General features: G+C 40.0%; 1 protein-coding gene across 15 annotated transcripts in view; it reads left to right on the forward strand.

Moving 5' to 3' along the window:
• The window catches only part of KIDINS220 (kinase D interacting substrate 220), a 94,348-nt gene extending 84,086 nt beyond the window's left edge, over window positions 1-10,262 (forward strand). For 10 of the 15 annotated variants that reach the window (XM_040224964.1, XM_040224968.1, XM_040224970.1 and 7 more), the window contains 4 exons: window positions 148-246; window positions 1,734-1,967; window positions 4,294-8,746; window positions 9,806-10,258. In XM_040224964.1, the coding sequence (XP_040080898.1) occupies window positions 148-246; window positions 1,734-1,967; window positions 4,294-5,556 (1,596 nt within the window). In that variant the 3' untranslated portion in view covers window positions 5,557-8,746; window positions 9,806-10,258. Of the gene's footprint in view, window positions 1-147; window positions 247-1,733; window positions 1,968-3,815; window positions 3,869-4,293; window positions 8,747-9,805 lie in introns of those variants that run through there. The other 5 variants (XM_040224979.1, XM_040224980.1, XM_040224977.1 and 2 more) reach the window with 4 other exon arrangements.
• The last annotated feature ends 6,492 nt before the right edge of the window (window positions 10,263-16,754 follow it).

Raw genomic sequence — 16,754 nt, forward strand, 5'->3', positions numbered from 1 at the left:
GTTCAGACTCTGCTTTTTTACTAATTATGTGGGATGATAACCTTCTTTAGGTCAGTGTATTCTAATCTCTAATATAAATGTGCTTTTTAATCACTGGAAATTCATAATTTCTCACATTTTGTTTATCTTGTGTTTGTTTTTATTCAGGCAAACATAAATGGCCGTGTGTTGGCTCAGTGTAACATTGATGAACTGAAGAAGGAAATGAATATGAATTTTGGAGACTGGCATCTTTTTAGAAGCACAGTAAGATATTTTTAATACTTGTAGATTTGCAGCATTTTATAAAAGAAGTGCCAGTAAGTACCCATCTAAACTGACATTTTCCTCTATTTTTAAAAGACATGTAAGCATGACACTTCACACTTGTGTGTAGGGATCCTGTATGCCCTGTTACGTAGAGTATTACAGCAGCTCTTAGCAAGATTTGCTTTTGGGCATTTCGCTTGGAAATATGGGAGCAAGGCCACCTGCCAATTCTCCACGCTTTCATTGACCAAGACACTCTCCTTGACCTCATTCAGTCAGGCTTCTCTAATCCTATAGGCCTTGACCTTGGTATCTGTTCTTGTTGGGCCTGTGTTCCCGAGTTGTAGCAAGATTCTGTTAAAGTCAGTTTAGAAAGAACCTCACCCTTAATGTCTGATCACCTTCGATATCCGATCAAATTCCTCATCGTCCCCCCCCACCCCCGGTGATGTGCTAGACCCCTGGCCTGCCTCCAGCATAAATCCCGTCAAGATGGTTCAGCCAGAAAACACCCCTCCCCACCCCGGTACTCCTGAGGCTTCCTCTTTGCATCTTCCCATCCACTGACCCCCTCACTCCTGGGCTGTAAATGCCCACGTGTCCATGCTACTTTTGGAATTGAGCGCAGTTCTGTCCTGAGCTCTCCTTGCCCCACTGCAGTAGCTCCTACTGCTTTAGCTGCCATCCAGCTCTGATGCTCAGTGACACGCTCCAGTTGTGCTTCATCTTAATGTTATGTTACACTAGTAACGTAATGGCCAAATTAGAGTGTACCGTACGTACGATGATTGTTGTCATTCCAGTCATCCTTTAGTATCTGGTGGGGGAGTGGTTCTGGGACCCCTGTGATTCCAAAGTCTTTGTATGCACAAGCCTTTTTTATAAAATGGCATGGTATTTGTACACTACACACATCTTCTTGTATACTTTAAATCACCTACAGATTACTTAGAATACGTCATACAGTGTAAATGCTGTGCAAATAGTTGCTGGTGCATGGCAAATTCAAGTGTTGATTTTTGGAACTTTCTGAAATCTTTTTTTCCAAATATTTTCAATCTGTGATTGGTTGATTCTGCAAATGCAAAACCACTGGATTCCGAGAGCCAGCTGTACTACTTTTAGTACAGATGACCCTTGAACAATTTGGAGGTTAATCCACTGACAACTTGGAGTCAGCCCTTCATATCCAGGGCTTCTCCACATCTGTGGATTCAGGCAGCCCTGGACCACGTAGTAAAAACTGCCATCTCCACTACTGAAAAACATCTGCGAGTAAGCGGACCTGCACAGTTCACACCTGTGTCATTCAAGGGTCAGTTGCATTGTTAATATGAAAGATAAGCAGATACAGGAGAAATTTATTTGACATTCACTTACAGGAAGTTTGCTTTCTCCTTTGTGTTTAATTTTTAAAATAATTTCGAAAGCTTCTAAAATGTGATTTGTCCGTGTGGATATTGATGACTTTGTTTACTGTTAAGATATTAGAAATGAGAAATGCAGAAAACCAAGTGGTCCCTGAAGACCCACGTTTACTGAGTGAAAACAGCAGCTCTGTTCCTCATGGTGAACCTGCTCGTCGCTCCGCACACAGCGAGCTGCCCCACACCGAGCTCTCCAGTCAGGCTCCCTACACCCTGAACTTCAGCTTTGAAGAGCTGAACACTCTCGGCCTGGACGAAGGGGCTCCTCGCCACAGCAACCTGAGTTGGCAGGTATTTACTGGAATGCTGTTATTTACATGAGCTGAAGAGGGAGGACGGGGTTGAATTAGCTGAGATTCTGTTGGTGCATTCAGAGAGTCATTTAGAAACTCTTCAGTGAGTCCCCAAGTGAACAGGGTGGAGGGAGGCGGCCCTATTCTCCAGGAGCTGTGTTCTTCTGGAGAGGACAGTCAGTAAAACAGAGACAATAACATTATTTCTGAAGTTGATAAGAATTGTGAAAACAGTAAAATAAGAGTAATGACATTGAAGGTAAATAGGAACTGGGCTCTCTAGGTAGTTAGCTGAATTCATCCTTCACTTGCTATTTTCTTGTTCAATTCAGTAAGCATTGGCTTAAGATACATCTTCACGGATATTCATTTCCTTTTTATTATCTGATGTTAGTCATGGAGGGGCTCTTTGGATGTTCTTAGAAGAGGGAGGACAGGCAAGGATCAGGATTAAAAACAAAAGTGAGAGAACATGAGAAGGAGAAAGGAAAAACAAACTAGGAAAAGATCAGAGCAGGGCACACAACAGAGAGAAGATGAGCAAGGGAGGAAAAACAGGAAGTAGTTACAAAGAACTCTAGGGAAAGGGAACTGTATTTAGAAAAAGCAATGCCTGTTAGGCCTGCTGTTTGTAAGGATGTTGTGTTTGGTTTGGTAGTAAAAATATTTTGTTGTTGTTACTTTTTTCTACCTACTATAAATCTTGTTTAAGTTGGAAAAGCATTTTATTATTGTGCATTAACTAAGATAAAATTTTCTATATTTTTCAGTAAATTAAGTCCACACTTGACCCTTTTATCTCTCTGTTTGAACAACAGTGATCCCTTTATTTTCTCTGGAATTCCTTTGAACATTTCCTGAGAAATCCTCATCCTCCATACTTGGTGTTCCCACCATGCCCTGGCAGCTCTCCCAGCCTCCCTCCAGTACCACTACTCTCAAACTTATTTCAAATCTTAGAACCCTTTTACACTCTTAAAAATTACTGAAGGACCTGTAAAGAGCTTTTGTTTTTATAAGTTTTCTCTTTCGGTATTTGCCATATTAGAAATAAAAACTGAGAAACTTAAAAATAAACCAGTTATCTTTTAAACCAATGTAAACCAACATAGATGACACTTTTATGAAAAATGACTATTTTTGAGAACAAAACATATTTACTGAAAATGATAATTGTGTTACCAATCTTTCATGCTTGGCTTAATAGTAGCTAGATTCCCTTAGCTGCTTCGGCATTCAGTCTCTTGGGAGGTCACACATGAGGGAACCTCTGGGGACTCCACTGTGCATTATTGTGAGAATGCAAGTGGAAAGGCAAAGGTCATCTTCATATGCTTAGGAAAACAGTTTGGCCCTCATGGATCCCTGGGAGGGGTACAAAGACTGCACTTGGTATGAGGGAGTGGCATCGTCCTCTCAGTGTTCACTGAGTCTAAGGGAAACTTCTTGCGAGCTGGGTTATTTCCTCCCTGTACAAGGAAGACTCTACCTTATTTCTGCTTTGTTTCAACCTTGGCTCTTTCCTTTCTAAAACTTCCTTGATTCTTTTCTCTCCATTTCCTTTTTTTCCCCTCATCTTTATTTCTTAATCCTTGTGTATTACCTTCTCTGGGATCTAAAGCAGTTCTCATCCTAAAACTTCACATTGGAGATCAGACGTCTAAAAATATTTTATTTCTCTGTTTACTTGGACCTCACTGTTGACCTCGTGGCTTCCATTTCTATTCATTTGGACCCAATATTCATCTTCTCCATTGCATTCTATGCTTTTGCTCTAAAATTTTTTGTTTTTGTTTTTGTTTTGCATTTTGAGTACATTTACTCTCTCTGAATTGAAATTTGACAGAAACTTCATGTTGTGCAAGTTGAGAAAGGTTCTTTTTAACATACGTTGAAGATGTGAGTATTTTGTTCTTGAGATCCTATCTTAACTCTCATTTTCTTTCTCTTTTCTAAGAGGCACTTTTATATTTTATCAATGAAGGTGACTTTTGCCTTAAATACATTTAAAAGTTTGAAATTATAAAAACATGTCCTAAGGTTGTTAATATAACCTTAAATTATACTTTTAAATATTAACAGTAAACTAATTTTATTAAAATTTATATAAAGCTTTCTAATAACACTAAAATTACTCATAAGTTCACAGCTTTTGTTAAACTGTGTTATACAGAATTCTTTTAAAAGAATTTGGTATTTTTAATAACTTTAACAATTCTTGTTGTCCATATATATATATTTTTTCTAAGCTCATGTTTATTGTTTTTTTTTGGTTTGTTTGAATTCTTAAATTATTATTGTTTTTGTTTTTTTTGTCTTCACAGTCACAAACTCGCAGAACCCCAAGTCTTTCCAGTCTCACTTCCCAGGATTCCAGTATTGAAATTTCAAAGCTTACTGATAAGGTGCAGGCTGAGTATAGAGACGCTTATAGAGAGTACATTGCTCAGATGTCGCAGTTAGAAGGGGGCACAGGTTCCACAACCATGAGTGGCAGGTCTTCTCCACACAGCACGTATTACATGGGTCAGAGTTCATCCGGGGGCTCCATTCACTCTAGTCTAGAACCCGAGAAAGGGAAGGATAGTGAACCAAAGCAAGATGATACACGGAAGTCATTTCTGATGAAGAGGGGAGATGTTATAGATTATTCCTCATCAGGAGTTTCCACCAATGATGCCTCACCCCTGGATCCTATTACCGAGGAAGATGAAAAATCAGATCAGTCAGGCAGTAAGCTTCTCCCAGGCAAGAAGTCCTCAGAAAGGTCAAGTCTCTTCCAGACAGACCTGAAGCTGAAGGGAGGTGGATTGCGCTATCAGAAACTCCCGAGTGACGAAGACGAATCTGGGACAGAAGAGTCAGACAACACTCCGCTGCTCAAAGACGACAAAGACAAGAAAGCTGAAGGGAAAGCAGAGAGAGCGTTGAAGTCTCCAGAGCACAGTGCAGAGCCCATTCGAACCTTCATCAAGGCCAAAGAGTACTTGTCAGATGCCCTCCTTGACAAAAAGGACTCCTCTGACTCGGGAGTGAGGTCCAATGAGAGCTCACCCAACCACTCCCTTCACAACGAAGCGGCAGATGACTCCCAGCTTGAAAAGGCCAACCTCATAGAGCTTGAAGATGACCCCCACAGTGGAAGACGGGGAGTCCCGCACAGCCTGAGTGGCCTGCCAGACCCCCTCGTAGCCCGGATGTCCATTTGCTCCGAGGACAAGAAGAGCCCTTCCGAATGCAGCTTGATAGCCAGCAGCCCCGAGGAAAACTGGCCAGCGTGCCACAAAGCCTACAACCTGAATCGCACCCCCAGCACTGTGACCCTGAACAACAACAGTGCCCCGGCTAACAGAGCCAACCAGAATTCTGATGAGACGGAGGGGCTGAGGGAGATGCCTCAAGTCCTCCTGAGGTCAGGCTCCAGTTCCCACTCCACTGCTCTGCAGAATGAGAATCTGAAGAGCATGGCGCACAAGCGAGGGCAGCGTTCCAGCTACACGAGGCTCTCAAAGGACTCCTCAGAGCTCCACGCAGTAGCTTCCTCCGATAGCACAGGCTTTGGAGAAGAAAGGGAGAGCATTCTTTAAGAAGAACAAGCACAAGTAGAATAGCATTACTGTGCCCCTGTGATAGGACTGACCTAAGTTTTTAGTGACTCCATCTGTGCACGTTATCTTTGTCTATTTCACTCAAAACCTTCACGGATGAGAAGATCTTGGGTAAAAGAGACACATACTATATAGCAGAGGGAAGTGTGAGAAAGCCTGGCTCATCCATCAGCCCCATTGTCTTTATACTTAGAAGCGTCAAATCCCACTGTTGTTATGACACCTTTCATTGGCATACAGCTGGAAGACAAGATCTGAGTATAAAGATAGGTCAGAAAGTTTATTAAATATAAGCTGAATTTGCCAACAAAAGTAACAAGCTAGAGACTCCTTTTGAGGAACATTCAATCACTAAATGTTTGAGGGAAGACATGATGCTGAGTGAACCAGAAGCACATTTTGCTCTTAAGGGGTGAAAAGTCATGGAATAGCCTCTAGAGACGAAAGGTTAATGCTCTGTAAGTTGAGAACTGTGTGCTATATAACAGATTGCTTATCAAAGAGTTTTAAAATTGTAAGTAGAAAATATAAAGAGGGCTTTAAAAGTTGATAAAAGAGTGAGTCAACAGTGTCCAGAGTAGAGCCCCAGAAACTGGGCCCTTGTGAGTGGCTAGTAGGTTGGCCCATGGGGCGAGGGGCATCACCTCCCTATGACCTAGACACTCTTCTTTCTAAATCAAGAGACCTGTCCCTATATCAGCATGTGAATGCTGGGAGAGGATCATATGAAACACTTACAGAAAAAAAGTTTAAAGACATGTAACAAAGCAAGGGTGAAAAGATGAATCTCGTGTGACTGTTCATTTACTGATAGAGTTAAGAGAACGGTCCCATTGAAGTGTGGTGTGGACTGGAGATGCCCCCTGCCATCATGTGTTGATATCTTTTTGGCCTTTTTAACATAACGTATCCATGTAGCACAATAATCTTCAGTCACAAATAGGATTGTAGATGTTGAGATCCTAGATGAGCAGTTACCTAAATGTGGTGTTACATTTTTGACGTTTTCCATTTAACCGGATTTTTCTTGACATGCTGAATAGTTTATTTGACCAGTCATTGCATTAAAAAGTTGCCTCTTGTGGGTTTCGTTGCCTTGCTGTTTGAGTGTAATCTAACATTTCCATGAAGCATTTATTTTGCATGACCTTAACAAATGTTTTAATCAATTAAAAAAGAAGGCAGAATGTTGTTGACGTTATATGTTGAAATGTTAACATTTTAGTATTTATAGTGTTTATTAGTTTGCAGTATTGTGTAATCAGCAGTTATTTCAGGGGCAATATTTTGTTCCTTTTCAGGTGAGTAGATGCAGCTTAATATCATTGTAGTGTATTCTTTATTCTGTTTGTGAAGTTAATACCAGAGTATTAAGTGTACAAATAGATTTAGAACACAATAAAAAAATTGCATGCTATTCTGAGTCATGAATTTTTATTCACTGCAGTGATGATTCACATTTTGATTAAAAATAAAGTAATTTGTGTGTTTGTTTTGTCAGAGGTCTAAAGTTCGTTGAAGACGTTCAGGTTCACGTAGCAGTCACGCAGCTGGCAGGAGTGTCCTGAGTGACTCTCCCTGGTCTTTTGGAGTGCATGGCTGTTAGGTCCAGCGTCTGAATGGTGCTTTTGTGAAGCATAGCGCCCAAGCGCTGCTCTGTACCGTGCGTTTCTGTAACCACAAGAAGTGGGTTTTCCAGATCCTGGGAGGATGTCAGTTTAATTTGTTGCATGAGCATCCTGGAAAAGTTTGCTTTTTCACAGTGCTTCAGAAATTGACAAACCAGATGGGTTATTGAGTCGCACCATGATCCTTTCAAGTCTGTGTGTCTGTATGTGTGTGTGTATCTGTATCTATTTATAACCTGTAGCCCAGCCTGACTCTCACATATGCAAAACTTTGCTGTAAACTGGGTGAAAAATGACAGAAAAGAATCGGTGCTCTAAATTTGCCAGTCCCTTAAGAGTCTGCCTCAGTTAGTGTCTTGCCGTGTTTTGTAAACTGTTTTACCTTTACTTTAAGCCACAGATAGTTCTGTCCACATAGCTAATCTTAAGGCAGATTCATTGACCACAGATGTGTGGGGTGGTGCCTGTGAGAATGGCCTTTCTGTAGAAAGAAGAGACTGGAAAAGAACCGATGGCTCTCTCAGTTGATACAGTTTTCATGATGCTGAGTGTTTAAGGATCAGCTCTCAAATTTGGGGAAACTTCAAATTCCTAACAACCATTTTCAATATTAACATGAAAACTTGTTTTTGTTTTATATTTTATTTATGTGAGTTTTACACAGCAGTCAGAATAAGTTTAATTGCCTAGCCAAATTTTAGAAACTTATTTGCTAAAATTCTTAAATTGAGAACTCTTTAGATCACCTGCATGCTATAGTTCTGAGTGAAATATATTTGTAATCATGACTTTTTTTCCTTATAAATGCTAAGTATTAGAAAGTATTTGTGAATGAAATTAAATCCCTTATCCTTCTGGCTAAAATACTAAATTTAAAAGGTTTTAAGATTACATAAGTATTGGCTATACCAGGAATTCTCAGCCTGTTTAGAAGTATCCTAGGTTAAAAATCCCTGAATTCCTGGTTAACTCGAGTAAAATCAATTCAGCTACCAGGAAAAGAGAACCAGAGGGCACTGTCCCCTCAACTTTATGGAGTGACATTGAGGGAATAAGCTGGTAAAAGAAAGGAGCCGTGAAATTAACTTCTTGACACTTGAGACTGAATATATCTAGGCTCCCTCACTGCTTGCCCTTCTGGAATTATGCTGACACTTGGCAGAAGGGAAGGGACAGCCGATGGGACTTTTTTGCTTGGGGTAGTGGTTGAGGGGTGACCAGCCTGGGTGGGCTACCTGAAATGATTGCATTTTTGATTTCCAGGTTCTGGTGCCCCTAACCCTTCCCTAACTCAGAATTCTAAGCATAGGCCATAATTTTGCAAATGAATTGAGAAACATAAATTAATCTATAACTGAGAGCCTCCCTTTGGATGGTCTTTTAATGGCTCATCACTTCAGAGAGGTTGAGAATCCTTGGTTGAGACTGATTAACTAGAAGGCAAATTTGAAATCTTACATATCTCAAACCCTTTCATGCCTAGGAAGAAAATGCTGCCTTTGAGATAGATAGATCTTCCGAGGGATCCAGTTTAAGCTAAGGTATGTAAAAAATTAGTTATCAAAGTCATTAGTTTTAAGCCACCACTGAAACAGTTCTTACCAAGAAGAGAATTAATATTTTCACCACTTTAAAAAGAATTATGGTTAAAAGTAAGAAATAGCTAAAACAGTTGGTAGAAATCAACAACCACTGTCACCGACATGGTCAGAGCTTTTTAGGTAGAATGGTAAAGCACAGCCTTGGTTAACACCATGCTGCTGTGCCCTTGTCTGGGGGTGAGAGGTTTCTTTAAAGGGCAAGAGCTCTTTGAACAGGTCTGGCTTGCTCTGTGGTGAGTTCTGAATCTCCAGTTACAGTGGCACATTAGAAAATACGGAATTAATAGGAATAAATGGGTCCATCAAGAAAGGCAAACAGTGATTTCCAGACTATTAGTAGAATGACTCCTCAAAGTCAGTAAAACTGCACGTGGTTTTACCTCACCGAAGTGAGAACCAACCAAAACTGGCCAGAACTGTGAATTATAGTGATACTGTACAAGAAAGGCAGTGGGGCTGTCTTGAGGTCCACAGAATGTTCTGACAATGTCTATACAGGGTGATCAGCTCGTTTACAGAGACTACGGTTAGGTCCTTAGTTTCCTGAGGTTAATATGTTTTGTGTAATGTTACTTCCCGCCTGCCTACGCAGGAGACGTAAGAGATGCAGGTTTGATTCCTGGGAGGATCTGGAGGAGGGCATGGCAACCACTCCAGTATTCTTGCCTGGAGAATCCCATGGACAGAGGAGCCTGGCGGGCTACAGCCCATAGGGTTGCAAAGAGTTGGACACAACTGAAGCAACTAAGCACGTACGGTGTTTTTTACACCAGTGACGTATAATATGAGCCCTTTTTTAGTTTTGCCCAGAGTTAACAAAACACAATCTATCAAATGATTATTAGAACTTGAATAAAATTTTACTTTAAAAAAGCATTGAACTCCATGCTCCCTGTTACTCAAACTGAGTTGCTTGAAATAAGATCATCTTGATTACCCACCATCGTTCTCTTAATTTTAACATGTGTTTTATACTTATTTACCTCATTTTCTTTCAAGGTGACAGGGGCTCTAGGTCTTAGCACCCTGCTCATAGACCATTCCTTCTGACAATTCGGTTACCTTCTCACAGTTGTTGGCTCCTCACCAAATACAAGGGGGTAAAGAAGAGACCACCTACTACTCAGTGATCCTGCTTCCGGTTGGTTGAAGAAGAGAGATTTGTCACTTCTGCCAGTTTCCTTTGTTCCACATAGTTGTAAAATTTGAATTCATTTTAATGAAGTGTTTCTTTTAGAAAATTTTAGATAAAAGCCTGAATGTATAGCAGAATGCATGTAAACTCATATATAACTTGACATTTCTTATATCATCATCTTGGTCAAGTGTCTAGAAAAAGTAGACTGTTATTTTCAAAATTACCAAACTTGCCCTTTTTAGTTGTGTTTCAGAGAATTTATAGACTGTATATTGTTATACTTAATGCAAATTAAACTTTTTATTTTCAAAGAATTTATTTTTTTTTAGTTCTTTGAGTTTTCCCCTCCCTCTATGTTTTACCTGAGTTCACTCTTTTTGTGTCTTAAGTTTTTTTTTGTCTTTTTGGTTGTCATGTGTTCATCCATTTTACCATAAAACTCTCCTTAGAGTATTAGAATGGGAAAGAACCTCAAGAATGCCTGGATTTCAGATGGCCAGGGGACACACAGTGAGTACTTGATAAGGGAGTGAATAAGGAATACCTGAACTAGGAGAGTTTGCCCACAAATCCTAAAAATACTGAATTTGAATGCCTTCAGACAGTATGTTTGTGCTGCAGTTCCTTACAGACCTTGCCCTCCCCTCCATTCAATACAATGAATGGTGTTGTCCTTTTAACAATATTAAGTTCTCCCCCACTTCCCTATCACCTTATACTTACCTGATATCTGTCTGACCATATAAACTTTTCTGCTTATGACTCTGGGAATCTTTCAGGACACGATATCACACATTGCTAAAAACTCTCAGGGAGGAAGACCCATGGCCCATCTTGATGAATGCTGTCATGGTAAAGTGCCAGGCTGTCTGCCCTATGTGGCTGTATTTTAAAGTCCTTGTGTGCCTTAGCCTTTTGTCTAGTACTTTGTGGAGATGCCCATCTTATAAATTAATCACAGAATCAAATTAAAATGGTTCAGTTCGACATTTTACTTAGGATACTGAAGATATTTTTATGTATAACTTGGCAACAATGAGCATGTTTTCCCTGAGCCCAAGTTGCCCACATCGTTAGGGGTAGATAACGTCAATACCATACCCCCCAGATCTGATACGTAGGTTTACCCTTTCTCCAGCTCAAATTTTCAACGTTCTCTTTTCCCCCCAGTAGGGACAGTTATTTTCATTGACCACTGCTCATTGCTGTCTCTCATTCCTTATCTCAGGCTTACCACTCTGATAAATTTGAACAAGAATACATAAATTATACTGGGATTCTGTGCTGAATGTTTTATATTTGAGTGGGCCATTATGTGTGGATTGAAAATTTCTTTATTAAGGTCAGCTAACCACGGTTCCAACCACCTCACAATCTCATGGACTTAATACATTTGAGGTTTGTTGATTGTTCCTGTAACAGTTCCGTGTTACCTAAGTTGACAAAGATAAAGGAGCCCAGGCTTCTTCACTTTTTGATTCCACCAGCTCCCAAAGCTGAATCCAGAGTTCTTTGTCTCATCTTCTGCGTTCTGTTGATACAAGGGGAGGAGAGAGGGGCGAGGCCCACACATGGGAAGTTTATATCATCCAGGTATGGAAGTGGTATTTGCCCATTCCACTGGTCTTTCTAAGGCCCCTGGTCATGCTGAGCTGCAAGGGTGGCTGCAGAATTAGTTGAACTGTATGCCCTAGAGAAAGGAGCAAGTGTTTTGGTAGCTCATGGGCATCTTCCCACATAGATACCTGATGTGGATGTTCCAGATTCAACACTGCGACTCACCTTGTTTTCAACTTTAATCAGTATTTTTTTTTTTAAGGCATCTCTTAATTTTTGCTTTGTATGCAGTTTTCATGCTGGTACGATTTCTATTAAAATTGTAACACCTAACCTGGAAGATTTTAGGATTTTAAGGGAAAGTAATTTTCAACTAGTTATTTCCATACATCTAAGGAACTTCACAAGTTTCTCATATCTAGCAGGCTGTAGGGAGAAATAGTTAAGAACGAAAAGAATCAAGTTTCACAATTTCTCTAGAATCCTTTTTTATCCAAAGACCCAGAGCATCCATAATCTTTCTGATTCTTAAAATTTGATTATAGAGCAAGACTGTCTGTTGCCAAGAATCTATCCTTTCAACGTGCTTCCTCCTAGAAGAGTGGCAACAGGACTTGGTTGCTTCTCCTTGTGCCAGGAAGACGTGGCAGGACGTGGTCCTGGGAGGCCCCTGCTCCTGGCACAGGGACTGGGAGTTAAACAGAAGGTAATCTTCTGTTAGTGGGCACTCCCATCTGGGAAATGCAGCTCCCACACTTACAAAGCAGTGTGAAAATAAGACTTTATGTCTACCATTTTGTTTTTAAGCAAATTCATCTGCAATCTAACTCGACCACTTTCCAGTTTTTTTTCCTATTGGTATTTCATCAGTTTCAAGGTGCAGTTTTTCACACCTTGACTTTTCTGAAATATCTTTCATAACATCAATGGGAATGTTGATATTCCCATTTTTCCTTCAATGTTTCCTAAACTAATGACACATCCCACAGTTGATGGAGTCTTGTTTGGATTGATGAGACATGATATTATTTTATGCCATGGTCACATTGAGTTGTATCTTTAGCAATAGTAATGGACTAGTGATGGTTTATAGTCAGCTGATCCCCCAAATTTAACATTTGATGTTGAATATTTGTTTTATCAGTTATTAGTTCTGTATTCATTTTGGATAATGTTATACATTTATTATAATTTAAAAGTTTACATTTATTGAACACATATGCCTCATATTGCTCTATAATCTCTATATGTAACTAATTTAATCTCCACAACTTCATGAATTAATTAGTTATCCTCAATTGACAAATGAAAAACGGAGTAATTTCCCAAGGTCATACAGCTTCTAAGTGGCAGAGCTAGAGTTCAAGCCCAGGCAGTGGACTTCAGAAGGCCCACTCTTATATTACATTTACCTGCATTGTTCTGTAGCTAATTGGGGATGAGTCAAATTTTACACTTCTTTCAAGATACACTTCAACTATAGCTTAATTTGCTGTACCATTACCATTGTCTACTTGTTTTAAAATAGGGTTTGGGATTTAAGAAAAAGTCTTTTAAAAAGCTATAGCCATGTAAATTACATATATAGGGAAAATTGCTGTGTTTTTTTTTTTAAACATCAAACATCTTTATTCCTACTAGTTATTTTGGAAAATGTTTAATTTTTGGTTTAAAAATCTTTAACTTTTTTTTTTTTAACATGCTTTACCCCATTATCATTCATGGATTAGACCATCACATTAAAGTTGTACATAGTGCTGGATATATTAATTTTATTTGCAGTCTTGTTATATGGCTCTCAAATAGTTGCCCTTCTATATGCCTATTGTTAGTATTCTGTGTTAGATTGCAATCTTAAATACCACTATATGTATTTTTCTTTATATCCTATCATTAAAAGTACTAATACTTAATAAATGTTAATAGATAAGTAATATATATATTGCCTATCTAAAAAAATCATTACTGCAGCAGTTTTTTTTTTTTTTAATGATTCTGGTCACTGTCTTCTCCTAAGAAGAAAAGAAAATAGGCAAAATGAGACTTTCTGTCTTTATTAATGTCAGTCACTAAAGGCAAGAAACCAATAGACACATCAATAACAGTGGGTTGACAGTGGATTGAGGTGGTGGTGGGTGACAATTTAGTTTTATATAATTACCTGCCTAATAATTTGAGTGCTTATTCAAGCCAGATACTGTTATAGGCATTTCACATGGATTAACTCATTAAATCCTAGTAAGTATATGCTGTCATTGTCCCCAGTGTAGAGATAAGGAGACTGAAACACAGATGTATAACTTTTACATGACAACAATGCATTAGATTTTTATAGCTGTTTCCTAAACTACTGACATCGTTATCTTAACTTTGAGAAAACCAAAGCCTTGGAGGTTTGAGACCCCTCTGTCCCCCTGCCCCCAAGGTCACTCAGCTAGTAAACAGGACCAAGACCCCAGCCCTGGTTTTCTGGCTCCAAATCTAATGATTCTTCCAGCCCACTCCATTTCTGCCAGTTAGCCATCACCTTGTCCTCCATGGGTCTGCAGTGCTTCTGTTTCCCATATTCCATTGCTGTAGAAAATGTTAGTGGAGAGTATTAAAAATGCCCATCTTCACACTCTGCAGGATGAATCCTGGTTTCCCCAGGAAGCTCTTCTTTCTCGGTCCTCTCTCCCTGAGCCCGGAAGCCTCAAAGCCAGCAGTAAAGGAGCACAGCTTTGTAGGCTACCTGGGCCTTTAAATCCTTGTGTATCTCAAAACGAACCCTCTGTCTGGTTCCACTGTTCTCATTGACTGGATCTCCTAAACTGGTGCTGGGGGGCGGGGTGGGGAGTGTGTCAGAGTGTGCCTGTGCAACTGTATATTTAAATGTGACCTTGCCAGACAGCTGACTTGATTAAGCTCATCACTAAAACCACATAGCATCAACAGAAGTATTTTTCCTTCAGTGTTTCCCAAAAAGTAATGAGACATTGACAGCTGATGGAAACACTATCTGTGAGGTCTGTCCCTGGTGATGTACACAGCTGTAAGTCATTACTTTTCACTGCAGAATAGTATTCTATTATATGAATATGTATAACTTATCTGTTTACCTCATTGGACATTGGGTTGTTGCCAATTTTCATTGCAAAGTTTGTATGACTATGCATTATTATATGTCTCCTGTTGTGCAAGAGTTGGGACTTTTTCTGACAAATTTCTGGATTTGAGTTATTTTTTAAAACGTGTACTTTTGTGATCACAAGAAAATCACAGGAAGAAAAGACTCTCTTGGTTTACTGAATCACTAAACCTCCCCAGGGACAGGTCTAATTGGAATTGCTGTGACAATCATGAAGCCTTTACTGAGGTCTCAGGGGCTGGGAGTGAGTGAACACAAGAGACTGATAATGAATACAAGGGGCCTTGTATTTTGAGACGATGCAGGAAGACAGCTATGATGGAGGCCCTGACGCTGTGGATGTGATGAGGAGAACGTGCGTGTGCCAAGCACGCCCTAGAATTCCAACCTCCCGTTCCTCTGTCACCAGCTGAATGTATCCCCTCAGATGTCGGCCGTCACTTCACGTGCCGCTTGTCTAAAACAAAGCTCAAGACCATCCGTCAGACCAATTCTCCCCACTGGGTTTTTCTCCTTGTCATGGGTGCCATAATGATCTCTGTTACTCAGGCTCAGAACTGGAGGTATCTTTGCCTCCGCTCTCTGCCACCCCCTCAATGCATCCATCACCAGGCTCTCAGGTCTCTGCAGTGTCTCTCCAGACCACCCCACTAGGGTCCCTCCACCTTGAATCCAGCCACCTCCATCACCTGCCTCTCCCTCTCCCCGCTTCATTCCAGACTGCACACAATGCTGATGGAGCCTCCAAAAGCACAGAGTTCATTTCCTCCTCGTTGTTGGTGATGACTCCCCTGTCACTCAACGTACCCAGTTTGAGTCATTTGGAGTTTATTCCTGTGCAAATTGATTTCTAAGCTAAAGTTGTTCATTTCCCTAGTTTTTCCTGAATATTACAAATGTCTTCAGGAAACTGAATTCACAGATGGTCCTTATTTTTGTGAGTTTGTTCTTATTTCCTCCCATGCCCAGGTGCATGCTCTTTTCTTCCTCACATGCTGTTCCTTCTTGGCACAACATCATCTCATGAAATGTAATTGTCTGGGGTGTCCATTAAAGCTTATCACAACCCAAGGAAGTGCCCATTTGTCACTGCCATATGCAAGGCACTGGGCCAAAGGTCAAACTTGAACTTGGTGTGTAGCAAGTTAATGGAATTTATGACTGTAAGAGTTGCCATAAGTTGAAAAATAACTGGCTCTCAAATATTTTAGAAAAATTTAATGAGTGATAAGTGATTAAGAGAGTTATTGTATAACTTATGGAAGCACAAGAGTCATGCTTAATGACATTCAGAGCATAAAGGTCTCCAAAGAGACCTTGAAAGATTCAAGTGCCCTTAATTTGTAAATTAAAAATGAGATTCCAAATGTTTTCCAACATGCTGCAACTTGTTTTGACTTGCAGCAGCTTTAATCTCGACATTGTCTAAATTAATCTTGTTCTAGCAGCCTTGAAAAATAGAAGAATGTATTATTATGCATTGACTTAAAAGGAATTTTCATTACTTGGAGAAGAGAATAGCAAAGGTTATGAGAAGTCAATTTTTATATGAAATATAAATATATAAAGAGTGATTTGATTGGAATGAAGTGACATCAAAAGTGAGCATGTGGCCTTGAAACTTAAACAAGATACAGATGATACTGATGATCAGAGTGCTGGTCATTTACATGATCGTGATAAAGGTGAGTGCTGTGACTCCAACGTGACAAGGGCTGGGAGAAGAGGTAACATTGGGAGCAAGTCACGTGTCCTGAAGGACAAACTGAACACAAGGTAAGACTTTAGAATCTGTACCATGACTCTGAATGGCAAATGGAGAAATCAAAGGCTTAGCATTTGTTCTGGTCTTTCAAAGGAAACTGGACGAAAATAGCGTGGATTTGAGGAAAACAGTAATTGGAGATGAAAGGTGCTGTTTTCTCTGTGACCCAGAAACAAAGCGTCAAAGTTTGCACTGGAAAATTACAACATTCCCAACATCCCCAAAAGCACACATGTCAAAATCTCAAATAGCAGGCCTGTTGCTTTGCCTGTCTGCCATCTGCAGGACGTTCAGACATGGAGGTCAAGAGTCCATCCAGCTCATCACATGCACACACACACATGCACAAGCACACACACAC

The sequence above is a fragment of the Oryx dammah genome, unplaced genomic scaffold (assembly GCF_014754425.2).
Source record: "Oryx dammah isolate SB20612 unplaced genomic scaffold, SCBI_Odam_1.1 HiC_scaffold_25, whole genome shotgun sequence".
Classification (NCBI taxonomy): Eukaryota; Metazoa; Chordata; class Mammalia; order Artiodactyla; family Bovidae; genus Oryx; species Oryx dammah.